Consider the following 27,946-nt stretch of genomic DNA (forward strand, 5'->3'; position numbering starts at 1 on the left):
ACGACTGACCGCTGGCTGGATAGTCACAAAGCCTCCTTTGCCACAATCAAGGTACTTCCTGCAGGCCCGGCCCCTCTGTGGGGCTCTCCCTCCAGCTGGTCAGCCTGCGCCCCTGGAAACCGTTACAATGGAGTGCGGGGTCTGACTTTGCTCTTCAATGAGAGCCCTCAGCCTGGAGCAGGGTCTCGCTGGGTGGCTCTCACTGGGCACTCGGGTCCTCTCGCTCGGTTCAGATTTGTTCTCTGGGAGCAGGGCTGACGGCCCTCTTCCTCTTCAATGGTCACTGAGGTCTGCTCTCGGCTCCCGGAGGTCGCTCGCAGTTCCGTGCCCGCTGTCCCCCCACAACACAGCAGCCAGAGAAAGCCACAGTACAAATTCTTGGTTCTCTAGGTCTTTTAAAGGGACCAACGCTTACATCAGGCCCACTCAGGATGATCTCCCTGTTCACTGAAGGTCTGTTAGGAACCCACATCTGCCAAGTCCCCTCGCTTCTGCCACATAATGTAACCTCACCACAGTGGTGAGGTCCCATCGTGCTCACAGGTCCTGCTCAAATGCAAGGCAGGGCATTCGCAAGGGCACAGGGCTCTGGGGGTCATCTTAGAACTGCTCACCACAGGGCCTTTGCAGTCAAACTAGAGTCTAGCCATGCCCATAACTGAAATATACCAGCAGGAACCAGGATAGCAAATGCAAACAGACAGCCTAGTTCCCAGGACTAAGAACACAGAACACTTTTATTTATGGGTAACATATAAAATCCAGTCTCTCAGATCCACCCCGAGCAGTGTGGGTGGGTAACAAGAGCCGAGGGCCTCCTGCTCAGAGATGTTCTGTGTGTTCACCCTTCTGTCCTGCTTCCTCCACATTCTCATCACCCTGAACTCCTGTGAAGAAGATGGAGGGAGGACCGGTCCCTAAGTGGAGCACTGGCCCCGTCTGTGCGTGACACAGGTCTCTCCAAAAGACAAAGTTCTGTGGTCCAAGTGAGCTTGGCTGGCTGTCAGACATCACACACACACACAGCCCCTCTCCACAACTGACACACGGAAGCACTCAGGTTTACTAACTGCAGAGGAAGAGAACACAGAAGCAATACGCTAGAACACGCGCTCGGAGTGTGACGGTCACACTTTGACAGCGGGAGAGATCTCGTCAGGACACGTTCCGCTTCCCTAACACTGGGTGAAGAAACCGGCCTGGCCAGGGTGGCTGCGCCCCATGACACCCCGGCCCTTTGATCCACAGCATCACTGCCCAGCCTGCACCCCACGGCCACTCGGCACCCTCCCTGCAGAGGGCGCTCCAGCAGAGAGGGAGCAAATCCAGAGCCGGGACCTGAGGGCGGCAGCGGGCCGAGGCGCAGGGGTCCCGGCTGGGCCCCTAGGCATCGTTGAGATTGCTATGGCTCAGGAGCACCTGCTCCCCAGGTTTGAAGGCTGGCATCCCGAGGTAGGGGCAGCTGGCGCAGCGGAAAGCATCGCCCAGGTAGCACTGTTGAGAGAACAGACAACCACACCGGGAAGTTAGCCCAGAGGCAGGGGCAGAGGCAGAGGCCAGAAGAACGGGAACCCTAACTTCATACGGCCACACTGGCCCGAGGGAATGGCTGGGCGCACCTGTAGGGCCAGTGGGGACCCAAACACTAAGTCTTTAAGATCTGGTTGCAGGAACACAGCGGTTTAGAGAGGCTCCCTGGGAAGCCCTATTTCTATCTTCTCAGCAGGTCCACTCACAGTCAAGCTCAGCCAGACAGCTGAGTAGCCTCAGGTCCACAGGAAGTAGGAAGACGGGGACAAAAAGAAGGCACCAGAGCCACTGCCTGGGCACGAGCATGCCAACCCTCCCTTAAGAGGTCAACTCGCTCCCCCATGGCGACCCACATCCGAGTTCTCATGTATCCACCTGTTATTAAAATACAGGGGCAGTGAGTTCCACACAGCAGGAGCTGGTCTGTGCGTAGTGTGGGGTGACGCCCGATACCCCAAGGGGCGTGGGCACTGGGTAAGATATTTACGTTTCCACAAGCCGACTTGGGCTGGGAGCTCATCTGTTCCTTGGACTTCTCTTTCTCCAGTTCTTCGGCAAGGCCACACGTGCTGGGGGAAACCAGTAGCTGGTGAGTGAGGCTGGCCACCACCCAGACTCCCAATTACGGACATGCCGAAATGTGCTCGAGGACGTTTCTCTTCACACCGGGGTGTCCTCGCTCCAATGCCTACGGGCCAGGCGGGTAACACAAATGCCGAGGCCGTGCCCAGAGGAGCCAGGCCCATCAGCCCTGTCTGTCTTATCTTCCCTGGGAGCCTCCATGGACGTGGAGTGTTGATCCTCCCTTGCCTAGTCCGGGCGGGGCTTACTAGTCAGTTCTTCCCAGCTCCACGATCCCCATGTGGGTGGTTACACTATCAGAAACGCCGGGAATGATTATCACAAAGTTGGGATGGGGACGCCTGGCTGGGAAGAGGGGCAGGCAGCCGAGGAACCCATGGTGGAGATGCTAAGGGACCAGAAACGTCTCTGACTCCTAACCTGGGGCCGTGCTGTCCACTTCACTACGTGATCATCGCACCCTCCGCAAGTGTGCCCGGTGTCTCAGCGAGACCCGTGCTGTCCTCGCAGCAGAGCACTGCGACGCCCCACCGGAGCCAGGCCTCCGGCAGCAGCACGCCGCTGCGCCCTGCACACTCACCAGTTCCTGCAGGCCTTCCTCTTCTTCCCCTCTCCACACGAAGGGGCCCGCAGCGAGGCCGGGTCGGGCTTCTCCCAGTCTTCCGGATCCAGCAGCTCGTCGGAGTCGATGAGGTCCTGGAGAGTGTGCAAGCAGTTAGGGACAGTCCTGGTCTGTGCTCGTGAAGAGCTGAGGCGGTCATGGCGAAGGGGGCCAGTCTATGCCATCGTGGAAGGAGGGCGCCCACCATCCTACTTCGGGTTGGCCCTTATGTTCCAGCTGAGCACCACGGGGAACTACGTGCCCACAGAAGAGGCTCCAGGTGAGAGGACTAGGAACTGGTTTACAATGAACACAGTCATGCATGGGAGCAGGGGGCAGGAACAGCAAAGAGAAGTTACGCAGGAGGGGCAGATGAAGGTATACAGCTGTGAGTGCGTAAAAGTTAATTCCTATATTACTATTTATTAATTGTTTCATTATTTTCTACGTGAACAACTGTAAACCCATTTTTGCCCTACCCTGTATATGAAGGGCTGTCAGGAGAAAAGGGGAATATTTTCACTAGAATTCCAGAGAAAAGGGCCATTTCTGTAACTCTGATGAACGTGTGAGCAATTCATCTGCAAGTCCTATTAGGGAGTTGACCCATGACCTGTTTTGCTCGCACTATAAATTTGACAGTTGTGGAAACGAAGAACTTTCTTATCGAAGCACTGATCAAAGATAAAGGAGTACATACTGCTTTTTATAAGTGACTGTCAATGACTCGCCCAAGGGAGCCACTGAAAATATTTCCACTGACAAACTCCCCATGAGAGTCTCTCATAGATCACATGAGGTAAGAACCAGAAAATCTGTGGGGAAAGACATGCTGAAAAGGAATTTAAAGGGCCACTCGTGGGGAGGTGCCTCTTATTCAAGAATGCTGGGGACAAGGACAGGCACAGCCACAATGCGGGCTTGAAATACTTCCACACCTACACGTCCTGGAGGCCACTCCAGACCACACACTTTCACACCCAGTGTGGGGCCTCAAGAAAGCGGTCAAGCGACCTCAGCGCCGACTCACCGTGCTCTCGTCCTCCATGTCATTGGCGGACAGCGTCCAGAGTCTGGCGGCTGCAGGGTCCACGGCAGGCTTCGCTGAGTCCGACCAACAAAAGAAAGAGAGCTCTGCGAAGAAGCCTTACACAGACTAAAGCAAACAGGTGCTTTCCACCGAGACTCTGAGTGGGGAGCAAACTGGACTGAGAACCAGTCAAAGGCCTGGTTCAAGGCCCAGCTCTACCCCTTACAAAAGCCATGACCTGGGGCCAGTCCCTATGATAGTAACGGAAGCCACCATCCTTTAAACCCTTGCTTTGTAGCAGATACCATATGGAGCATTTTACCTACATCATCTGACTCAATCCTGCAACAACCTTAAGAGGGAGGTATCTGGCATCCTAATTTCAAAGATGAGAAAGCAGGTTTAGATCTTCGGGCCAGTTACACAAAGCCACAAATGCAATTCTGTCTAATGCTTTCACTTCCACTCCACATTGCTTTCCCCTCCTTATCTTAGTTTCCACCCTAGAACCTGGGGCCAGCGGGTCTCCCTCCACCTACTGCAGGGGACTGAAGATTAAACGGGAAACTCAAAAAGCATTGTGAAGAGCACAGCGTGAGCCTCACGTAAACCTGTTACATACAGGAAAACAAGCTCCAGGGCCCTGGGTGGCAGTTTAACACCAACCTCATACCCCCTCAGTTCCTCTATAGGCCCCGAGATGGTTAGGAACAGCTGGAAGGGGCTGACAGCCCCATTCAATGTGGGGCTGGTCCTCAAATGGGCCTAGGGCAGGGGTCGGGAATCTATGGCTCGCGAGCCAGATGTGGCTCTTTTGATGGCTGCGTCTGGCTCACAGACAAATCTTTAATAAAAATAATAATGTTAAAAATATAAAACATTCTCATGTATTACAATCCATTCATTTCCTACCCCTCACGTTCATGGCTGCGGGAGGCTGGAGCCAATCACAGCTGTCCTCCGGGACAACACCAAATTGTTATTGGATAATGTGTAATGTACACGGGTCATTGTATAGCTCTCACGGAATTACATTTTAAAATATGATATGTCATGGCTCTCTCAGCCAAAAAGGTTCCCAACCCCTGGCCTAGGGTAAGACTACCCCCTAGTGATCACATTCAGAACTGCATGCTCAGACCCTCTCAGGGCAAACCGCTCACCTAAACTATTCCCACCTCTCCTGGATATGAACCCAAGGATTAGGGTTCCAAAGGATTTCTTGAATGTAGGCTGGACATTCAAAACAGCAGTGTGAACAGACCTATGAATTTTTGCGCACCTCACAGCTGGGACAACTTTGTCAACTCAGGCATTAAAAAACTAATCGGAAACACAAAGCGGAATGGGAGAGTAAAATTTTCTGAGCAGAAGAAATATTTTTACAAGTGTCTTAGGATCCTCAAAGAAAAGCCGACTTTACTGGCACAAAAGTAGAGGACACGTGGGAAGAGGAGCAGGGTACTCATATCTACAGTGACCACGACCATGACCACGAGGTCTTCTGAGGATAAATGTCAATATTCTGGGGCCTGAAAAGACTTCATAACAAAACCATTGACTCAGGCCTGTCAAAGCTGGAGGCCGCATGTCTCCCAGTGCAGAGGGGCTAAACTAGACAGTCTCTGGGCATCATTTCAGTTTGGGGCTGGAAAATGCCCAGGACAACAGCGTATTAAACATTCTTCCCTTTGGAAACGACAGACATGAAGGAAGGACTAATAATCCTCTAAAATACTAGCACCACCCCCACTCAGCTCACTGGCTCTATTTCTAAGGTGTCCTTCCGGGTCTACTGAGACAGACGAACGGCCGGTCTTACCAGAAGGAGAAGACTTCTTGGCAACAGAAAACTTAAGTTGACTAGAAGAACCCACTTCAAAGTTGGGTTTTTTGCCTGTGATTTGCACAGAGAGCAAGCTGTCACTATGGTAACCCAGGTGTTCTTGGACAGACTGTATCTCCTCAGGGCTCAAGGACTCCCTCTGCAGCTGGAATTCAAGATATGGAAAGATTCAGACCACACTATTTCTGCAAAATGATGTTCTATGCCCACCTAGATTGCATCAAGTACTCATTTCTGTTTTTCTGTTTGTTTTGTTTTGTATTTTTCCGAAGTGAGAAGGGGGGAGAGGCAGACAGACTTCCACATGCGCCTGACCAGGATTCACCCGGCATGCCCACCAGGGGGCAATGCTCTGTCCATCTGCGGCACTGCTCCACTGCAATCTGAGCCATTCTAGTGCCTGAGGCAGAGGCCATGGAGCCATCTTCAGCGCCCAGGCCAACTTTGCTCCAATAGAGCCTTGGCTGCAGGAGGGGAAGGGAGAGACAGAGAGGAAGGAAAGAGGGAGGGGGAGAAGCAGATGGGCGCTTCTCCTGTGTGCCCTGACTGGGAATCGAACCCGGGACTTCCACATGCCAGGCATGCTCTACTACTGAGCTAACCATCCAGGGCCTCATTTCTGTATTTGAAGTACACAGAATGGGGGATGTGATGACACACAGGACAGCAGCAGGCAGTAACAGACACCACCTCATGCCTCACATCCTTTTCTCATTGATCAGAACCCTACAGCCTGACCTGTGGTGGCACAGTCGATAAAGCATGGACCTGGAATGCTGAGGTCGCAGGTTCGAAACCCTGGGTTTGCCTGGTCAAAGGACATATGGGAGTTGATGCTTTTTGTCCCCCTTTCTCTCTCTCTCCCCTCTCTAAAATGAATAAAGTCTTAAAAAATAAAAATAAGAACCCTACAGTATAACTTTTGCCTATGTTTTTACTTTGAGCCTATCTTTTGGAAAGTTTAAAATATTTATTAAATATTTATTAGGTATACGGCCCTATGTGAGTCACTGTAGGGGTTGGGGTGATTATTAGATAGATGAATCAGACACGGTCCTGTTGATTAGGACCCCAACCTACAGTGGGGAAGCATGCCCACCATCAAGAGAGTAAAATCCACATCCTACGAGGAAAAGAACCACAGAGGAGGACATGCTTTGTATGTTCCTCGGGCGGCGGCAGCGGACGGTAGAATAGGTGGGGGTGATGTGACACCAAAACAGTAGCGATCTCTGTGTCTAACAATTACAGACCAGTTACTAAATCACAGCCCATCTATAGCACTGAATATTGTTTTTCCGCCATTTTAAAATAATTTTTATTTTATATTAGTTTCAGGTGTACATCCCAGCAATTATACATCACGTAACTTACTAAGTGACATCCCAATAATTACTGCACCCATCTGACACTATCCTCAGGTACTGAATGTTACTGACTATATCCCCTATGCTGCATTTCACATCCCTGCAACTATTCTGTAACTGCCCATTTGTACTTCTTTCTCCTTCACTTTCACCCATCTCTCCAACGCCCTCCCATCAGGCATCCGTAAAGTGTTATTTGTATCTCTGAGTCTGTGTCTGTTCTGCATATTCATTGGTTTTCTTAGATTTGATTGTTGAGCCTGATCTGGTGGTGGGACACGATAGAAAGTCAACCTGGGACACTGAGGACCCAGATTTAAAACCCCCGAGATCAGTGGCTTGAGGACAGGCTCACCCACTTGAGTGTGACCATAGAGATGACCCCACGGTCGCTGGCTTGAACCCAAAGGTTGCTGGCTTGAAGCCCAAGGTCCTGGCTTGAGCAAGGAGTCACTGACTCACCTGGAGCCCCCTGGTCAAGGTATATATGAGAAGCAATCAATGAACAACTAGGCACCACAACTACAAGTTGATGCTTCTCATCTCTCTCCCTTCCTGTCTGTTCCTATCTCTCTCAAAAAACAAAACAAGAACAACTACAACAAAAACTTCTAATGAATTGCCAACACTGGATTTCCCCCTCCAGCCTACTCCAGCCTCCCACCAAATGGCTGAGGGTGATCTAGGGGCCTGCCTTTCAGCTGGGCCCAGGATGTGCACCCATCAGGAGATCCGTGTCCTGCTCTGCCTGCCTCAGCGGTCACCACCACTAAACCTGGTCAGAGACCAGAATAGGCCCCAACCCTGAGGCCCCAGCCGCGCCTCTCCAAGGAGACTTACCCACCAGTTGTCCTCTGAGGCATGTCTCGCACATGCAATGCACTTCTCAACTTATTTCCTGTCTCAGCAAACCTATCACCTCACCCTTAGGTCTGTCATTTCCCCGACTCTCTTTCTACCGTCTGACAAAGAGACACTGGGCACAGTGACGCAAGGTCTAAGTACCCAGCAAAGAAGGCCGTCCACCAACATACCTCTTTGACTTCCACGAGGCCAGAGAGAGTCAAGGCCGAGCACAGTTTAGGGGCTGTCCTCACCTTGCTGTCGTCGACTGCCAAGAGAAAAACCCTCAATCAATAGCTTTACAGGCAAAGCAGGGATTTCAACAACAATAACCTTTTCTTCTTAATGTATACATATATTTTAGTGATATTTTAATTTGACTTGGTTATTCAAAATTTTCTTACCAATGCTCTTAAGTTTTATATAATAATTTTATTATCGTTCTTAGGGCTCTCTGCTTCTTCAAAATACCTGACCTTCCAGGGGTTGTTAGATAATGACTGAGAAAGAGGCTTAGAAACGCTACAGTAACAAGTAGTGTTTTCTCTCTTTATAGTTCTGCCAAAAGACACTGTGTTTAGCCTCCCAAGGTTTTCATTTCCAGCAAAGAACACTAACATCTGCCACACACATCACAGTCTGTTTCCCCATAAACACCTTTATACATTTCAAAATACTTTCATTTCTATTATCTTACTGGATGAAATAAGTCATCACAATTTGATAGAAAGTGTAGTAAAATATGCTTAAATTCAGAAATGAATAATTCTTTGATGCTTTCCATTGAACAAAAAAAGAGATTTCTATTTCTTGAATTTTATCATTAGTTTCCCATGAATCAATTACCTCTTCACTCCCTGAATTCCAGTCACTATTTTTCAACCAAAACTCTGTAGGCACAGAAAGTTAAAAGTTCAGGGCGGTCTCAAGGAGCCTTCTCCTCACTTCCACGTGGAAACATCTTACACAGTTCTACTACAATACAAAGACCACGAAACGGACACTGATGGTCCACAGAGCTTATCCAAATTTCACCAGTTTTACATATACTCGTGTGTGTGTTTCTATGCAATCTTAGCACACTTGTAAGATTGGTGCCACCACTACCACAATCAGGATACTGAATGTCCCATTACCCCCTTCACCCTCAGCCACCGCCTCCCCCACAAGAACCAACTTGTTCTCCATCATCTATAACATTGTTATTTCAAGAATATAGGGGAGGAAAAAAGAGAATGTTGTATGAACGAAATCAGACAGCATGTAACTTTTAAGAGTGGCTTTTGCACTCAGCATGATTCCTGAGATTCATCCAACCTGCTGCTTATATGAGGTTTGTTCCTTTTTATACTGTTGCATTGTTTTCTGCGGTAGAGACAGCGAAGTTTAACTGTTCACCTGTTGAAGGACCCAGCCGGTTTCAGATAGGCAGGTTCCTTTTATAATGTTGTACTAACTAACAAGTCAAAGATCACAGTTTCTTCAGATGTGTTGCTTTAGATTTTGACAATAACCTATCTCTAAGGAGAAGGTTCGGCTACAGGAATATTGATTACTAAATGGTATCTCCTGCTCAGAGAGATGCAGCACACACGCCTAAAGATTCAACTCTGTGCAAGTCTAGCCTTTCACGTGAAGATTTCCTACCTACACCTGTCTCTATCGGCTCCTTCAGAAACAGACATCCACCAGGCCGAAGGATCCGGGCCATCTCAGCCAAAGTCTCAGCACTGTGCACAGTGGCGCTTCCAGGAACGACACCTGATAAAACCATGTCAAAGCTGGATTCTTTGTGGGCAGCTGAAAAGAAGCAAGATTCTATGAGCATCACCTGGACCCCACAAGCCATCTCCCACCCAAGTCCCCAGGAAGGCTACAGGCCTGGCCCTGTAGAATGCATATCCACCTATTCAGCAAATTCTATGAGACCACTTTCACTAGCTAGAGGGGCAATGTCGCTTCTGTCCTGCTCTCCCTCGGTCTTACTAATTTCACAGCCTTTAATAAGCTCAGGGAAAGAAGTCAAAAAGGAGCTGGATAAAAAGTAAGCTCTTTTATAAAAAAAATCTGGAGTATCTAATAAGAAATAAAAACATGCTTATACAACTCATCAGCTACACTACTGAGTCCATTATATCTCTACTGAAAAACAAGAGAGTGACTAGCTCTACTGTCAGGTGCCATCCAAAAGAAAAACTTAGCTGTCAAGGATGATGGGAATGCAGCACTCCGCTGAAACTGACCCATTGTCCCCAGCCCACCCCACCCTGTAAAGACAACCTGGGTAGGCACTTACATTGCAACAGCTGGTTGATGTTTTCTACAGACACTCGGCTCTCGCTGCCAGTTAACGTCTGAATCTTATCCACCAGATCTTTCAGGGCCTCCACTGGGGAGGACTTATCCCAGACCACGGCCACGAGCTGGCCTGCTGAGATCCCAAAGTCTGCCATTCTGCCAGTGCTGAGGACCTAAAACCACAGGCCAAAGGACAGTCAGGACCGAGCAGAGCCAAAAACATAATTTCATCCACACGGCACTACTGGGTATGGTTAGAATCACAACCTAATTCTGATCAGGGATTGCTGACCACATTTGAAAATCTTACTGTCAATTCGAGAGTCTGAATAAATGAACCTATTATCCCAAGGTTCATAACCCCAACATACCCGGACACGGCAGGTGGCTTCCTTGGTGAGAATCCTGACTTGGCAGTCAAGTTAGGAAGTTGAAGGTAGAAAGATGACTTCCTCTTTGGTGTGAGAGAACTCAGCTTAGCCAGAATATAAAACACACAGGACATTAGACAGAAATATGACTCAGCAAGGACGGCAAATAAATTGGCAGATATAACCCAACCACAGGCTTCATTTTTTTTAAGACAAAGTTATTAAATTTACCAAATTGAATATTTTTCCTTTCATCGGAATGATCAATAGTATCTTTCTTTAACATTTAATATTGGCCAGACTGTTCAAAAACACTCTGTATACATGATCTCAATTGAACCTAAGAACAACCTTAAACTAGGTAGTATTCCCGTTTTACAGAGGCCACTGCCTTTGCCAGTCACACAACTAGTAAATGTTGTATGGAGGAAGTAAGAGCCAGGGCAGGGGTCCCCAAACTCTTTACACAGGGGCCAGTTCACTGTCCCTCAGACCGTTGGAGGGCCGGACTATAAAAAAAAACTATGAACAAATTCCTATGCACACTGCACATATCTTATTTTAAAGTAAAAAAACAAAATGGGAACAAATACAATATTTAAAATAAAGAACAAGTAAATTTAAATCAACAAACTGACCAGTATTTCAATGGGAACTATGCTCCTCTCACTGACCACCAATGAAAGAGGTGCCCTTCCAGAAGTGCGGCGGGGGCCGCAGGCCGTAGTTTCGGGACCCCTGAGCCAGGGTTTGAATCAAAGACCCTATGATTATAAAGCCCATGTTTTTATCCTATGGAAATTTCCCCCCCGGTGGGTCAACTTTCTCTTCCACTTGATACTCAGATGAATAGAGAATGCGCTCAGAGAGATTAGGTCAGGAGATAGCACTCTACTCAGTTCCTCCTTAGTTTCTTAAACATTAATGCCACGAAGTTTCCAACTTCAAAGAGCTTTCATAAAAGACATCAAGACAGAAGCTGTGGTGGGGACATCAAGCAGGGATCATCAGTCTTAGGCTGAACGCTCATGTCTTCTACAGAGGTTGCTAACCAAGTAACAATTATACCACTATAGACACTCTGGGACTGGATTTAAGCCGTGTCCATTACAGTCTTCCTTAAAAATGTTCTAACTTGCTCTTCTGCCTACAGAACATGCTCAGGTTAGCCTGTCATCCTTCGTGGCTCCAGTGCTTTGATGTTGTTGCTCATTTCCCAAAGGAGTTACTAACCGTTTTCTCTCCTAGAGCAAAATCAGAACTCCTTCGTCCTATGGATTCACGTCGTCCAGATTCTGGCTCCATGGTTATTTCCCACCTCTCCAAAGAGAATCCCTCCTTGTTCTATGAAAACCCTTTGCATTTTCACTCTGTCATATCTTTTATCTAGTTCTTCCCGTGTGGAATGCGCACTCTTTATCACCCTGACTTGACCACAGGCCGCAGTACAAGGATGCCAAGTGTTACCAGAAAATCAGGATTCCTGAGTCACTGAATTATGGTTTTCGAATCCCTAAAATAAAAACTTTTAAGCTTTCTACTGTCACATGATACTGGGGAAGAAGCCTTGCTAGTCCTTAAGGTGAGCAACTTGGGATCAATCTCACATTTAAGGACTAGCCAGGGAAGATAGAAATATGAACGAACAGCTGGATATTAAGTTATAAGAAACAAATGACCTGTTTCTAGAATGATGTTGGAACAGGTTATCCCTTGGGGCACTAGAGAGACAAGTTCCCCTTACAATAGTGACTACTATAACTGCACTGTACTCATGAAAGAATCGAGGGCCAGAGGTTACCTATTAGCTGCAGAAAAACAAAACCCCAGAAGTCTGGACCTTTTCAGCAACCTTTATGGAGGCAGAATTTTATAGAGCACAGGTTCTGAATACAGATGCACTGGGGTTCTAGCTACCACTAGATCTTCCAGTTCACAGCTACATGCCATGGGCCAGTTATTAGCCTCTCTCTTTTCTCATCAATAAAGGAGGGATGGTGATTTCATATTTGCAAGGCTGCTGTAAGCAATCAATGAGAAGATGAAAATGTGTAAGGCACTCAGCAGAGCCTGGCACACACAGCTCAATAAAATCATGTTCTAAAACATCTCGGAGGCTCCACCTCTCGATGGCCAGGAGCACTGTGACGCTTCCTTTTCATTGTTGGAACTACCCAACAGAAGGGCTGCACTTTCTGATATCTTTGTGTCAGTAAAGGACAGGAATGTAAAATGCTTCGCATCCCATAGCCCCCCCAAGCCAATCTTCTATGGTAAGAGGGAGCTCGTAAAATCCATTTATTAGACATCAACCCGCAAAAATACAGGCACAGCCACCACTTTCAGTCAGCCTTTCCCTAATACAACGGGAGAGAATGTTCTTTTAAATACCTAAAAGCTAAAATGTGATGTTTTTCATTATCAGACTTTTGTGCTGTCATTTCTCTTTAAAAAAAAAAAAAAAAAAAAAGGTGGCCTGACCAGGCAGTGGTACAGTGGCTAGAACGTGGAACTGGGACACAGAGGATCCAGGTTCGAAACCCTGAGATTGCCAGCTTGAGCGTGGGCTCATATGGCTTGAGTGTGTGGTGGCTGGCTTGTGCGTAGGATCATAGACATGACCCCACGGTCGCTAGCTTGAGCCCCAAGGTCTCTGCTGGTCACTCACTCTGCTGTAGCCCCCCCACCTCAACCCCCTTTCAAGGTACATATGACAAAGCAATCAACAAACAACTGAGGTGCCGCAATGAAGAAGTGATGTTTCTCATCTCTCTCCTTTCCTGTCTGTCCCTATCTATCTCCCTCTCTGTCTCTGTCTAAAAAAAACAATTGGAGGAATATCAGTCCGGCACTTAAGTCAACATACTTAGAAGTGTGACTCAGAGTCCAGTTTCGTAACTAAAAAGAGGTGGAGAAGTCACTGTCACGTCACTGGACCTGTTTGTTAAGCACATCACTTCTAACTGCTGCACACTCATGCTCATGGCTCTTCTAAAACGTTACTGGCAGGTAGTGACAGCAGATGTCTGGCAATAACTTCTGGAAATGCATTTCTTTATTTTTAAGGTACCCAGTAGACATCAAATCTTGAGGCATTTGTTTCCTCTTAAGGATGAATTGGGCCAAAAGAAAAAACTAAGATTGAAGTTTGGGTATCAGATCAAACCAAAAATCAATTCCTTTTAAGTCAGGTGCATAAAAAAATTTTGACAGTTATCAGAAAAGAAAATTTTAATGAAAAGGAATGAAGTTCATGCATGAACACACACACACACACACACACACACACACACAGGAAACTCCAGGGAAGAGAAATGGAAGGCTGTCACTAGGCTACTGGGTGTCGAGGGAAGATTTCAAATCGGATATCCAAATGCTAGAATTTCCACTGCAAAGACTTACTTGAAGATAAGAGGACAGCAACCAGGGGTAAAAAACAACAACAACTCATAAAGAGATCGGCAGGGCTTTATCGAAACCCAGAGATATGGATATGAAATTTTAACACTTGGGCTAGGAGGGCTTCCCCCAGTCATGCAGAGGAGAGCAGAGTGACTGGAAAGATTAGGGTTGGTAAAGAGTGTGCAAAACAGATATAAAGACAAGGGTCTAGCTGCTGGCAAACACAAAATTTACAGAATGACATGCTTGGCTCCTGTCATCCCTAATCCCCAAACCATTTACATCTTCCTGAGAATAGAAAGCCTTGTATGATGATAAATGTCCCAGCGAGGCGCTTGGTATTTACATTTGTTAGAAAGTAGTCTATGACCTTCCAGAGTCACCCAGAACTTGGCACTCCAAGCCTGAATGAATGCTACCAGCCTTTTCCAAATCTGTAGATCCTACAAATCACCCGGGGGCACTTATTAAAATAAGATGCCTGGACTCCACTCAAAGGTACTGAGTCAACACAACCGGAGAAAGACCTGAGTATCTGACTTATTAATAAGCATCCTATGTGGTTCTCCCGATCTGGCAAGTTTCGGAAATACTTGATTATACCAACTCAACACCTTGGAGGCTCAGGAAAGTCACTGGCTCAAAATTACAACCTGGAGGTTCCCCAACCACCAAAACTTCTGAAGAGAAGGACTGAGGCCCAAGGTCACAACAGCTGGCTGCTGGCAGAAGCGGGTCTCAGACTCAGGTCTCCCGGACCCCAGTTCGGGGTTCTTCCTCCGGATCGCGCAGTCCCCGGGGCCTCAGACCCGGGCCGGCAGCGCAGGTGACGAGGCAGGCCAGGAAGGACAAGGGGGCCACAGCACCAGGAGCCCCGGAGAAAACCGGTGCGGCCCCTCACGACGGCTTCTCTAGGCAAAAGCCCGTCGTGGTCCTCAGGGAGGCGGCCAAAGCTAGGTTTCCACCAGTGGACGGGACCGGGGGTAAGAAAGGGGAGGCTATGGGGACAAGGGTGGGTTGGGAGGGGACCGGTGCGGGAGGGTAAGCTCTTGGGTCAACCGGACAGCACTTACCTGGTACTCGAGACTCGCTCTCCGCTTCTCCGAAGCAACTGGCTCCGCGCCACGCGCCTCTCGCGAGAGGAGGGAGCTCTCGCGGCGCGTTGAGGGCGGAAGTGGCCGTGCTGTGCTCCCAGGGCTGCCCATTGCGTCGCCGTGGGCGACGTGCCCGCTCCCAAGATGGCAGCGGCGGTGGCGGTATCCGGCGCGCTCGGCCGGGCGGGCTGGAGGCTCCTACAGCTGCGGTGCCTGCCCGGTGAGGAGGCTACCGAGCCGGGGAGTGGGATGGGAGAGGGAGGGACCGGGGGGCCGACCTGGGCTGGGTGCAGGGACGGAAGAGGCCGTGGTGGCGGCTCGCGAGCAAGGTGAGGTGAAGGGCACGGGCGCGGAGGCGCGGGCGTCCCGGGATTGAACCGGCCGTCCGGCTGGCCTCTGCGCCCAGTCAACAGCTGTGATGGGACAGCGCGGAGAAGCAGGGCCTGTCACTCCCATTTAATGGACTTAACGGAGCCCCAGAGAGGGCTGTGGGTGCCCAAGGTCACACAGCTTGTGGGTTGCAGAACTCGGACCCGGTTTCCCAGTCCCGTGCTAAGTCCCTGGGCCAGGCACACTTGGGGGAAGGAGTTGAGACAGCCACAGACAGCATCTTGTCCACTGTTTCCTGTCAGACATTTCCCCACCAGGTCCATAATTCAGTGATGCCAGGCAGTGGTGCAGTGGATAGAACGAGGAACTGGGACACAGAGGACCCAAGTTCGAAACCCAGCTGCTCCTCATTCTCGTGGTCCTCCTCCTCGCCACCATATGTCAGTGTTGGGGTTTATACGATTGAGTTCTTAAAAGGATGTAAGAGGAAACTTTGTATCACTACCATAAGTGGAAAATCAGTGTCACTTTCCATGGATAGAATGTATACATTGACACATTAACGACAATATATAGCTAATAAAATAATAAACGTTCTCCTGTAGTTCACTAAAATCTTGTGAATGGCAGTGGATCTTCACTGTTTCTTTGAAACCTCCTCTGTCCTTTTCAGAGTTTTATGAATATTTGCTCCATTTTTTCCCTATGCATACACTAAATTCTGATAATTTTACACATACTGTGCTGTGTTTCTTTTTAAAATCATTGTTCCCTAAGTTGGTCCATAGGTTTTTCTTTTTAAGTGAGTACCCTTTTTTTATATAAAACTCCAAACTAAGTATGTTTAGTAAAAATAATGCCTGTGACCAAGCAAGTCCACCCCTAAGTATTTACCCAAGAAAAATGAAAGCATATGTCCACAGAAAGGTTTGTGCCAGTATATTCATAGCAACTTTACTTATACTAGCCAACGCTGACACAGCCTTGCCATTAACAGTTAGTGTTTCTTAATGCAATACCATTTAGCAATAAAAAGTAACCAACCGATTTACACAAAATATATAACTCCTTAGAATATGTCAAACAAAAGAAATCTTACACAAAAAGGACATACTGTATGGTTGAATGTAGATGAAATTCTAGGAAGGCAAAACTAGAGTAAAAATTCCCAACAGTGTGGGTAGGGAATGACTAAGGAAGAACATGAGGGGACTCACTGCGGTGGTGATCATTTCTAGATAGGCGTTCAGGTTATGTAAGTGTATACATTTGTCAGAATTTCAAATTGACACATTTAAGACTTGTATTTCACTGTAAATAACTGTCACCTCAATAAAGGAACAGTAAATATATAGTAAACTCTAGTTACTATAGGCATGCTGAAATGCTTAGAGATGAAGAATATTGAGGTCTGCAACAAAGGTATCAAAAAACAAGATAGATTGATGAAGAGTGTGACGGTTAGATGTAGAGAATCTAGGTGGTGGATATACAGGTGTTCACGCCGTAGTTCTTTCAACTTGTCCATATTTTTGCAGTTTTTTATAATACAATGTTGGGAAAGGAAAAAGTAGACTAAGCCTGGGCTTGGGAAACACTAATGTATTTTCCAAGAAGCCCCTTCCTAATGTGAATGAATGGGGTGTTGCTAACTGCAGATGAGAAAGCAGATTGACACTACAGAGTCCTCAAACCTTCTCATTTCTAGTCCAGTGCCCTTGCCATGTTATGTAAATATGAAGCATTCCGAGTCACTTTTGCTTTTTGTTTCAGCCTCACTCCTATTGGGCAAGTAGAGATTATCACTCCTAATTTGCATGCTTTAAAGTCATGCTCGCTGGGATGAAAGGGTTTGCATGTCACCACCACACAGCTAACAAATGTTAGAAAGAGGCTTAGAACCCAGGTTTCCTGTTTTTCCGGTTCATACTTTTGTCTCCACGTCATGTCTCGAAGTTGCCAATTTTCCCATGATTTTTTTTCTTTTGTGTGTGTGTGTGTGTGTGGGGAGGGCAGAGACAGAGAGAGTCAGAGAGAGGGACAGATAGACAGGAAGGGAGAGAGATGAGAAACATCAATTCTTTGTTGTGGTTCCTTAATTGTTCATTTATTGATTTCTCATATGAGCCTTGACTGGGGGGCTACAGCAAACCGAGTGACCCCTTCCTCAAGCCAGCGACCTTGGGCTCAAGCTGGTGAGCCTTGCTCAAACCAGATGAGCCCACACTCAAGCTGGTGACCTTGGGGTCTCGAACCAGGGTCCTCTGCATCCCAATCTGACGCTCTATCCACTGCGCCACCACCTGGTCAGGCTCCCATGATTTTTGCCTGAGACCCAGCACTTGGATAAGTGGTTCTGGAGGGGACTCCACCCTGCTTTTCCTCTTCCCCGTCCCTCGTACCAAGGTCTCAAAGGGCCTTCTCTGTAAGTGTCCCTGACTGACCAGGCCAGCTTCCGTTTCAGCGTCCCACTGCCGACCAGCCCTGGTGCCGCGGGCCTTCCATGCGTCCGCCCTGCAGCTGAGGTCTTCAGATGAGCAGAAGCAGCCGCCTCCCCCCTCTTTCTCTCAGCAGCACTCCGAGACGCAGGGGGAAGAAACACCCAATCCTGAGTCTTCCCGTCCCCCACCCCCCAGGTAGGCGCCAGTCCACCGGTTGCTGTCCACTTTGCCCGCTTGGGTATATCTGTTCTCCTTCTTCTCTCCTCTCCAGTCTTCTTCCACCTTTCATCTTCAAGACTGTCTTTGAAAGGAGCCTGTTGTCTTTTAACGGAAATGGTGCCTGTGCAGTGCAAAACATCACAAGTTCACAAAAATAAAGCAAAAATGACCAGAAATCACAAACCCAGAAATAACGCTAATGTTTTTGCTAATATCCTAAGTATATTTCACATATAAGCCTATGAATATAATAATGATTAATTACAGTATAGACTCTGCTCTAGAACTTAACAGGACATTTTTAATGTCTTCACAGTCCATATTACTTTACTAATTGCTTGATATTACAGCAAGTGGCAGTACCAACATTTCTTTAACCTATCTTTTATTAATAGATATTTAGATTTCCTTCATTGGTATGAAAAATAACGTGCTTCTCTCAGCAATGGGAACAGTGTGTCAAAGGGTACGCATGTGTAGCATTTGTTACATATGTGGGTCAGAATGCTCTCCAGAAAGATAGTAATAATTTACATTTCCATTAGACACTTTTTTCTTCTTAATTCTACCACTGAGAAGTTCCTCTAGCTCTGACATTAGAGGATCCCCAGTCATTCTTCTGGTCTCCTGATTAAAGCACTTTTCATTTCAGCTTAACAAATATTTTCTGAGAACGTACTTTGTGCCAGGCCCTGTGAATAATATTTATATAATCATTGTTTCGGACCTCATGGAGTTACTGTCTGGTGCAAATACAGATAAAGAACTGTGCTAAGGGCTATGCGCAGGGAAATCCGGGGTCCTGCAGGACCATGCGGCTTCCTCTCGCGTGACTTCCTCGCTCACTGCTGCCTTTCTCTGGTGACCGCATGAGAGGGGAAGGGTGCTATAATTTTTACTGTGTTGGCATTGACATTGCCACACCAATACTGACCCAAAAGTAAATGTCCTCCCAGAGGGGTCCCAGAGCTGTGGTTTCCGGTCAGGCTCGTTTTGCATACGAGCCAGCAGGCCTTGAGATGAGGGGTGCTGGGCTCTGTCCCCATGTCTCTCTCGGATCTGGGTCTCAGGTACACAGACCAGGGCGGCGAGGAGGAGGAGGACCACGAGAGTGAGGAGCAGCTGCAGCACCGCATCCTGACGGCTGCCCTGGAGTTCGTGCCTGCCCACGGGTGGACGGCAGAGGCGATTGCAGAAGGAGCCCAGGTGTGTATAGGTGAGGGCGGGACAGCCCGACCAGAATCAGCCAGGAGGGGCTACCTCAGCCAATGCAGAGGGCCTCACGCATCTTCCAGTCTGGCCTGGAACCCCTCACTGCCATGGAGTTATCTGTTTGGGGGGTTTCTTTCCCAATAAGGTAAAATAGAGTCGTTTTTATTTTTTAAATATAAAAGAACATATGATGGAGTTGGTTCTTGGGAGTTAGGTTCTAAAGAACCCACTAGGTGAGAACTGCCTGTGATAAAAACAACCATACTTCATTGACTCTAAGATGCCGCTACTTGTAAGTAGCAATGTTTGATGCATCGCCAGAAAAGGAAAATGCGGCCTTTAAGCTGTGACGCATCATCAGTTGTACAATTCAAACGGATTGTTTAAAATGAAAAAATGTGCATGGTAGACTTGATGAAGTAAGATATTTGAAACCTCCCAATAAGGCACCACTTGGGAGACCACCACACTTTATTTGTCTCCATGAGTCTGCTCGTCAGCGTTTCCTCTGCATTGGAATAGACAGCTGCTACAGGTTAAGCAGTCGGCTCGTGTGTAGGCCGTGCTGTACAGAATCATCAAGCATGGCCTGCGCCATCCTGCGAGAGGTCTGTGGGAACGGAGACCGATGGGATTGCAGACTCCGGTCTTCTGTCCCAAGCTGGCTGCAGGACGTCTGCTCGGGAAAGAGGACGATGGGCACCTTTGCTGGTTGACTCAACAGTTCTTTTGTCTCTCACTCTCTCCCAAGAGCATGCATGGTAACAGAAGTCGTGTAAATGAGATGTATATACCATATGACCCCACTCTGTGCTCCTTGTGAAGACTTTGAACAAAACAGATATAGAAAAGCATGAGAAAATCATCTATGATACCCAGGATGCTACTATCCACATTTTAATGCCCATTCTTTCAAGTCTGAAAGAAATTTTCACTGATTAATCATTTGCCCTTTAAATCTTTGTTGAGCAGATAGTGTGCACTAGGCACTGAGCTAGGTCCTCGTCCTAATGGTCAAGATGGGCAGTTCTGGGCCCTGGCCGGTTGGCTCAGTGGTAGTGTTGGCCTGGTGTGCAGGAGTCCCAGGTTCAATTCCCAGCCAGGGCACACAGGAGAAGCACCCATCTGCTTCTCCACCCCTCCCCCTCTCCTTCCTCTCTGTCTCTCTCTTCCCTTCCCGCAGCCGAGGCTCCACTGGAGCAAAGTTGGCCCGGGCGCTGAGGATGGCTCTATGGCCTCTGCCTCAGGTGCTAGAATGGCTCTGGTTGCAACAGAGCATCGCCCCCTGGTGGGCATGCCGGGTGGATCCCGGTCGGGCGCATGCGGGAGTCTGTCTGACTGCCTCCCCATTTCTAACTTCAGAAAGAAAAAAAAAAAAAAAGATGGGCGGTTCTGCCCTTGTTGAGCTTCCGGGCTAGCGACATTAAACACATCTATACAGATATGTCCATATAAAACATGATGAGGACTGTCAGAAAAGGCACCACTGAGACACAGAATGGCGGGGCCTGCCCTGACGTGGGGGGCGGTGAGAAGGTGGTGAGGAAGGCTCTCGAGCTGAGCTCTGAGGAGTGAGAGGTAGGCCTTATCTGGTTTGGTGGGGGTCAGGGATGGACAGGTCCAGGCAGAGACACAGCTGTGCAGAGTGGAAAGGACAGACAGGTTGTCTTCCTGGGCAGACAACCAGGAAGCCCTGTGGAGAGGGAGGAGAGAGAGATGCCTGTGTGAGGCTGGGGAGCCCAGCAGAGGCCGTCTCGGTGGGTCCTAAAGGTCACGTTTAGGAATTATGCTTTTTTACTAATAACTGAAGATCTGGGATGAAAATTGACCTTTAGGAATCCTCATCTTGGCTGCTGGCTGAAAGTGGATTGGAGGCAGAGAGAGTCATTGGCGGCTGCTTCCAGCCACCCAGGAGAAGGGGGCTTTCTGGCCTAGAGCAATGGCAGTGAACATGGAGACAAGTGGGTAGACTTGGAGATAGAAAGACATAGGACGGAGTGACAGATGGCACCAGAGTTGCCAGTTTGCCTGTGTGGGTACCTGTTGATGTCGTTTTCTGAGATTAGGGCCACTGGAAAAGGACCAGGTTCGGGGAGGCACGGGTACAGTCTTGAGCTTTGTTGAGCATGAGTGGTCTTTGGGTCAACCAATGGGAGACCTCATGCATGCACAGACAAGCTGTCTGGCAGAGGATGTGTTTGGGCGTTATATGTGTATATGCGGTAACTAAACCATAGACATGAGTGAGATTGCCAGGGCAACGTGGGTGTGTCTGGAGTGCACTGTGAAAAGAGAGACATGTGGGCCCTCAAGGGACTCTGCCATTTCAGGGTGGGGTAGGACAGGATGAGCTGGCAAGGACGACCAGGTGAGCGGCCTGATGTTGGAGGCAAAGCAGGAGAATGGGAGTCAGGTGACTAGACATTGGTTACCATAGCAGCACAGGGGGATGGGGGGAACTCCGAGCGTGTGCACCAAGCGGGGGAGATGGATGGAAGTCCGAGCATGTCTGAACCCTGATGGGAGAGCAGACACAAAGGTGAGGCAAAGGAACAAGAGGAAATGGCAGAGTCAGAAGTGTGAGGTCTCAGGACACCTGCTGCCAGCACTGAGCTCCCTCTCCTCTTCCGTAGTCTCTGGGTCTCTCCAGCGCTGCGGCCGGCATGTTTGGGAACGATGGCAGTGAGCTGATCCTGCACTTTGTGACGCAGTGCAATGCTCGGCTTGCCCAGGTGCTGGAAGAGGAGCAGAAGCTGGTGCAGCTGAACCAGGCAGAGTAAGTCCCAGGCATTATCGCGCAGGGTGGCCACTGTGGAGCGGGGACTCAGCCCCACCAGCTCTCCCCAGGAGGCCAGTCAGGCGGAGCCAGAGAGAGCAGCATCCAGCAGCCCCGCTGCCCGGTGGAACCGACAGACAGCCGCCGGCCCTGACCGGCCCTGACCGCTGAGGTCAGGCCAGCCCGAGCTAGCCAGGCCCTCCTCCCTCGGCTTGAAGCCCAGCCTATGCCTTTGACCCAGAGACGCCTGTTTTCTTTTCCCTCCTCCAGGAAGAAGAAGACAGACCAGTTCCTGAGGGACGCAGTGGAAACCAGGCTGAGAATGCTGATCCCCTACATTGAGCACTGGCCCCGGGTACAGAGTCCATATCCAGGCCCCAGGGCAACAGTGTATTCGGATTGATAACTGTCGGCACCTTTCACACGGTGGACACGCACACTGTCAGCTGTGAGCTCCTTGAGCTCCAGAGACCAGGGATGCTCCGTGTACGGGGCAGAGCTAGGTTTCAGATTCGGGTGGGGTGGGGCAGAGAGTGACTCGGAGCCATCTGTGTCTCCTTCCCTGGAGCTGTCAGAGGCCCGGTGCTGGCTCACAGCCCGGTGGGGTCTTTGCAGCCGAGGGTGCTCTCCTTCCCTGGAGCTGTCAGAGGCCTGGTGCTGGCTCACAGCCCGGTGGGGTCTTTGCGGCCGAGGGTGCTCTCCTTCCCTGGAGCTGTCAGAGGCCCGGTGCTGGCTCACAGCCCGGTGGGGTCTTCGCGGCCGAGGGTGCTCTCCTTCCCTGGAGCTGTCAGAGGCCCGGTGCTGGCTCACAGCCCGGTGGGGTCTTCGCGGCCGAGGGTGCTCTCCTTCCCTGGAGCTGTCAGAGGCCCGGTGCTGGCTCACAGCCCGGTGGGGTCTTCGCGGCCGAGGGTGCTCTCCTTCCCTGGAGCTGTCAGAAGCCTGGTGCTGGCTCACAGCCCGGTGGGGTCTTCGCGGCCGAGGGTGCTCTCCTTCCCTGGAGCTGTCAGAAGCCTGGTGCTGGCTCACAGCCCGGGTGGGGTCTTCGCGGCCGAGGGTGCTCTCCTTCCCTGGAGCTGTCAGAGGCCTGGTGCTGGCTCACAGCCCGGGTGGGGTCTTCGCGGCCGAGGGTGCTGGCAGGTCTTCCAGGGAGGACTCCATGAGGGAGATTGGAAGAGTCGCGGATTGTACTGGTCCTTGTCATTAGCGGGTCTGTCGCGTTCTAGATCTCAGAGGGCGGGACTGCCTTTCAGCCTGTCAGTGTGGTGCTGGAGAATTGCAGTGTTCATTTTCTCCCCCTTTCTGAAGCTTCCTTTTTCCTGTTTCAAAGTGTGTCACAGTGTGGCGTTCTCTCAGTTAAGAAAGCAAAGTCAAAGCCCATCAGAAATGAGAGGAACACAGACATCGTCGGGTGTCCTCCGCCCAGCCGGGACACTATTGAGCACGCGGTGTCAGGCAGTCCGCTGACAGAGTGTGAACACCCCAGGCCGGGCGTGAAGGGAGTGCAGCGAGCGCTGAGTCTGTGCCTCTGCCTGTGCCGCCACCCTTGATGTCCAGACCTTGTCTCGCCCCACCTCCCAGTTCAAGTGATGAAAAGTGTGCGTTAGGGCCCTGGCTGCCTCTGCGTCCAGCACGGCTCCCTCTGGGCTCCGTCACTAAGAGGAGACTTTCCAGCCAGTGCAGGACCTCGTCCGACTCCCAGAGGCTGCAGCCGGAGACGGTATAGCTGAGAGGGCGCAGACCTGTACTGTCAGGAGTTGATGTCTGCTAATGGAGGAGCCAGTGGGTTGTGCTATTTGCTTGTATTAGGTGAAGGGTTTGGGTTTCAGGTAACAAATCATCTTGAGTTAAGCTAAATAAATAAATAAATAAATAAGAAAAGTTCTGGGGAGGAATTTTGAGGCTGCAGTGGGACATCAAGGACAGGAATGTGACTGCGCCTGGGGGGGGCTTAGAATTTGGACCTAGAAACCACTCCCAGATTCCCCTCCTCCCTCTGCTTCTTCCTCCATGTGTCTTCCTTGCTCTGAGTACTCGGGGAGAGCAGGTCATACCCTCTGCTGTCCGCATTCCCATGCCCCCCTGCTGGGGACTGAGAAGCTGATGGCCAGGCGCGTAGGACCGGCCTCTGGCCCCCAGCCGCTGCGCTCAGGGTTGCCAGCCGCCAGGGCGGGTGGAGACAGGGTACCGGGTGAGAGCTGGGCAGGCCCCTCATACCTCTGTGGAGAAGTGAGGCACCGGCCACCTCTGAGCTGTTGTCCCCTGCGTGCTGTACCTATTCCTCGGTCATTCCCTGCAGGCCCTCAGCATCCTCATGCTCCCGCACAACATCCCAACCAGCCTGAGCCTGCTCACCAGCATGGTGGACGACATGTGGCATTATGCTGGGGACCAGTCCACTGACGTGAGTGCTGTCTGCAGGCCCGCGGGGTATTGGGCAAAGCTTGGGTTAAGCATTTCTTCAGGAAGTTTGTGAAATCTCTTGGATCACAGATCCCGTCCAGGGGCCAGCACCATCTTTCCCGTTGTGAGGAGAGGCTGAGGTTTGAGGAAGGGCCCTCAGCAGCCACAGTGGGGTCCACGTTGTCTTCATTCGGGAACTGGCACTCTAGCCACAAACCAGTGGGCATTCCTTCTGACCCGTGGTGGTGACATGAGGCATCAAGTGGGCCTTGTGACTGGGCTGCCGTTTTATAATCCTTTCCCCCGTCCCAGTCTCCTGAAATTTACATTCTGCAGCAGAATTGCGCAGTGTGTGACATTCTTGAGACTGATTTTTTTAAACAATGCCATGGAGACACCATTGCTTTAAAAAGAAACTCCCACCCCCAGCCCATCTTGGCCTGCTTTGCTACAAGATCGATAAGCCTTTAAACAGGCACCAGGAAAGAATGTGACTTGTTAATGCTATTATATTTCTGTTAGGAAAAAAAATTTAAAGTATACCTTCATAAAATGAAATTAATTAGTGATGGTACTTTATGGAATCCAGGCTGGGGAGGCAAAGAGATAGTCCCACCATACTTCTAACAAAGTGCTTTAATCAACCACTCCCCTGTGGGAATATACCACCAATAGTGATGGTAGGAAAATGAGATTAGAAAGCAAAGAAATTAAAGGAATAAAGCATGAAGCAGTTGATCTAGTGCTCTGGGGAGCCAGGACAGTCAGAGTTGCCAAAGGACTTGACCTCTCAGCTTTTCCTCGGTGTTCTCATCTGTCCACGATTCAGTCTCAGCGCCCACTTTCCTAGTGGACACACAAAAGTATGATCATAACTGGCTGACCATAGACCCTCCCTGGGACTTACCTGTCCTAAGGCTTAGTATTTTCACCAGCAGTTCCAAAAAGGACTGGATGTAGCAAAACCACTAAGGAGGCTTAGTAAACATCGACTCCTGGCACTTACTTTAGACCAGTGGTCCCCAACCTTTTTTGGACCACAGACCGGTTTAATGTCAGAAAATATTTTCACGGACCGGCCTTTAGGGTGGGACGGATAAATGGATAAATGTATCACGTGATTTGAGAGTGAGTCTTAGACGGATGTAACAGGGAATCTGGTCATTTTTTAAAAATAAAACATCATTCAGACTTAAATTTAAATAAAACGGAAATAATTTAAGTTATTTATTCTTTCTCTGTGGACCAGTACCAAATGGCCCATGGACCGGGACCAGTACCGGTCCGCAGCCCAGGGGTTGGGGACCACTGCTTTAGACCACTGACTCAACACTCTTAAGAGGTTGGGCTCAGGAGCTTGTGTCTTCAATCTCCCGGGTAATTCTGACGCACAGCCACGTCTGGGAACAGTGGTGCTGTCCAGAGGGCCATAGATCGCTGAGGGAAGGAAGAAATCAGGAGGAAGCCCGTCATGCCTGTGGCTGTGGCTTTGGGTAGAAACTACCCCGACTGCCCCCAGCCCACTGTGCTCATGGTGCCCCGCCTGCCGGGTGGGTTTCTTTGCAGTTCAACTGGTACAGCCGCCGAGCCGTGCTGGCCGGCATCTACAACACGACGGAGCTGGTGATGATGCAGGACTCCTCCCCAGATTTCGAGGACACTTGGCGCTTCTTGGAAAACCGGATTAACGACGCAATGAACATGGGCCACACTGTCAAGCAGGTAGTGGGGCAGCCATTCGGGAAGCCTCCTGACGAGGCACAGTGTCCTCCTCAGGTCACAGCTGAGCCCCATCCGTTCTCGTGCTCCTGTTCGGCACCAGCTGACAGCCCTGAGGGCCTTCCCAGGGAGCGTGGCCGGTTCGTTCTCCACCGGCCCGCTCCGAAGAGCCATACTTGGCCCGTGTGTGGTTACGCTGTCCATAGGCTCTTCCTCCAGTACACAGGGCCCTCTTGGCTCCACTGTTGGAACAAATAGGTCTGCGGGTTTGTCCTGCCTGTCGCACCCTGAGCTTATGCTGGGGGCTTAAGACAACCTGACTCTGACTCCTTCTAGGTGACATCCACTGGAGAGGCGCTGGTGCAGGGACTCATGGGCGCAGCAGTGACAGTGAGTACTGCCCAGCCGGGCCTGCCCTCCCTACCCGCTCCGGCCCTGTGAGGCAGCTTTCATGTGTCACTGGCCCGAGCAGCCTTAAACTGGAAATCTAATAATGAGACTGACAGTGGTTCAGTCCCAGTCTCATGATTCCAAATATCCCACCTCTTTATTGTTACTGGCGGACTCTTGGGACCCCAGTCTGTCAGATGTCTGTATCATAGCCGTGTGGGCTGCCTTGGAAATCCTGACTTTTCCCATTGGAGTCCTGGGTAGGGACAGGCCTCAGCACTCTCTCTGTTTCCATCTCCTTATCAGCTCAAGAACCTGACAGGTCTGAACCAGCGCCGGTGAGCAAGAAGAGGTGTACACTAGAGTGCCCAGAAGAAAACCTGCGGATATATTTAAAGGGCTTGAAAAACATGAAGTGCCATCCATGGGACAGGGTGTTAATAAGAAGATACTGAATGACTCCTGAGTCACCACCACAGCCACCCAGAAACCACAGGGCGCTTGTAGCCCAGGATTGGGCCAGTTCTTCCATTCCTAATACCAGGCCTGGCCCTTTCTGCATTGCAGCTGTGTGATTGGAAAATGAGGCTCTCATCCAAGCATGCAAGCCACCAAGCCACCACACCTCAGCTTATTACTGTCCTGGTCTCCCGGGCACCTTGATCCTATCCGAACCTTCCTGGAAATGCTCTCTGGGACTCCCAAGTCAGAGTCAGGGTCTGTCTGAAGCCATCCCAAGTGGCAGCTGACCCACAGCACAGCACAGGCACGCACACCCAGAGGCGTGCGTCATGGCCTTCTCCTCCCAGCATCCAGAGACCACACCCGGGACCCCCTCGGAAAGCTGCCCACCTGAGACAGGTGCCTGCTGGACAGTGCTTCGCAGCCTGGCCAGAGGTGTGATCCCAGGCCGGGTGTCACATTACACCAGCGTGTGTGGCGGGATTGGTAGTGAACGGAGAGTCTGTAAAAATCAAAATAAATACGTTTGAATCTGTTTCCTGTTGTGCAGTTAGTTTTCATACAGACCATGGCAGGTATCCCAAGACCCCAGAGAGAGCAGTGTTGTGGGAAAGGCTTGAGACTAGCAGCCAAGAGACCTGGTGCTGGTGCTGGTGCTGGTGCTGGTGCTGGTGCTAGCTAATCCTTCTGGGCAATGTGTTCGCTCTGTGTCTCTAGGCTCAGGCTTCCTGTCAGTAAAACGTGAGTGACGGGGCCTTCTGCTGCCCATTAGCTCAATTGGCTGCTCTTGCCCATTACTAACAATTTCAGTGATATGTTCTTTAGCCTTAGTAATTTCCTTGGCCTCTGCACTGGCTGGGCTCCCTTTGCAACCCCTTGTATTGGTCTGCTTAGGCTGCTATAACAAAACACCACAGGATGGGTGGCTTAAACATCACACGTTTATTTCTCACAGTTCTGGAGGCTGGAAAGTCCAAGATCAAGGTGCCAGCCACTTAGGTTCCTACTAAGGGCATTCTTCCTGACTTGCAGA

The 27,946-nt window shown here is 49.9% G+C and overlaps 2 protein-coding genes across 2 annotated transcripts; one reads left to right on the forward strand and one right to left on the reverse strand.

Annotated features, from left to right (window-relative positions):
- Window positions 1–709: 709 nt before the first annotated feature.
- On the reverse strand, window positions 710–15,032 carry CIAPIN1 (cytokine induced apoptosis inhibitor 1). Its single transcript, XM_066244230.1, has 10 exons — window positions 14,944–15,032; window positions 10,469–10,572; window positions 10,096–10,270; window positions 9,447–9,599; window positions 7,991–8,067; window positions 5,566–5,734; window positions 3,744–3,817; window positions 2,693–2,808; window positions 2,018–2,099; window positions 710–1,494 (listed from the first exon to the last, which is right to left on the reverse strand). Exons 3-10 carry the CDS (start codon window positions 10,250–10,252, stop codon window positions 1,384–1,386), a joined length of 939 nt encoding a protein of 312 aa, XP_066100327.1. The 5' UTR covers window positions 10,253–10,270; window positions 10,469–10,572; window positions 14,944–15,032; the 3' UTR covers window positions 710–1,383.
- Window positions 15,026–27,450, forward strand: COQ9 (coenzyme Q9). Its single transcript, XM_066244228.1, has 9 exons — window positions 15,026–15,184; window positions 17,759–17,930; window positions 19,025–19,160; window positions 21,800–21,942; window positions 22,213–22,297; window positions 24,239–24,343; window positions 25,909–26,064; window positions 26,398–26,451; window positions 26,758–27,450. The coding sequence occupies exons 1-9, from the start codon at window positions 15,109–15,111 to the stop codon at window positions 26,791–26,793; spliced, it is 963 nt and encodes a 320-aa protein (XP_066100325.1). The 5' UTR covers window positions 15,026–15,108; the 3' UTR covers window positions 26,794–27,450.
- The last annotated feature ends 496 nt before the right edge of the window (window positions 27,451–27,946 follow it).

The sequence above is a fragment of the Saccopteryx bilineata genome, chromosome 9 (genome assembly GCF_036850765.1).
Source record: "Saccopteryx bilineata isolate mSacBil1 chromosome 9, mSacBil1_pri_phased_curated, whole genome shotgun sequence".
NCBI lineage: Eukaryota > Metazoa > Chordata > Mammalia > Chiroptera > Emballonuridae > Saccopteryx > Saccopteryx bilineata.

Bases quoted from the DNA above. Each gene is read 5' to 3' on its own strand.
- CIAPIN1 (XM_066244230.1), bottom strand. From the start codon at position 10,252: ATGGCAGACTTTGGGATCTCAGCAGGCCAGCTCGTGGCCGTGGTCTGG. The intron at 3,818-5,565 runs GTAAGACCGGCC...GGTCGGACTCAG, and splicing joins CAAGAAGTCTTCTCCTTCTG to CGAAGCCTGCCGTGGACCCT. The intron at 2,809-3,743 runs GTGAGTCGGCGC...CACACTCTCCAG, and splicing joins ACATGGAGGACGAGAGCACG to GACCTCATCGACTCCGACGA.
- COQ9 (XM_066244228.1), top strand. From the start codon at position 15,109: ATGGCAGCGGCGGTGGCGGTATCCGGCGCGCTCGGCCGGGCGGGCTGG. The intron at 15,185-17,758 runs GTGAGGAGGCTA...CTTCCGTTTCAG, and splicing joins ACAGCTGCGGTGCCTGCCCG to CGTCCCACTGCCGACCAGCC. The intron at 22,298-24,238 runs GTACAGAGTCCA...CATTCCCTGCAG, and splicing joins ACATTGAGCACTGGCCCCGG to GCCCTCAGCATCCTCATGCT.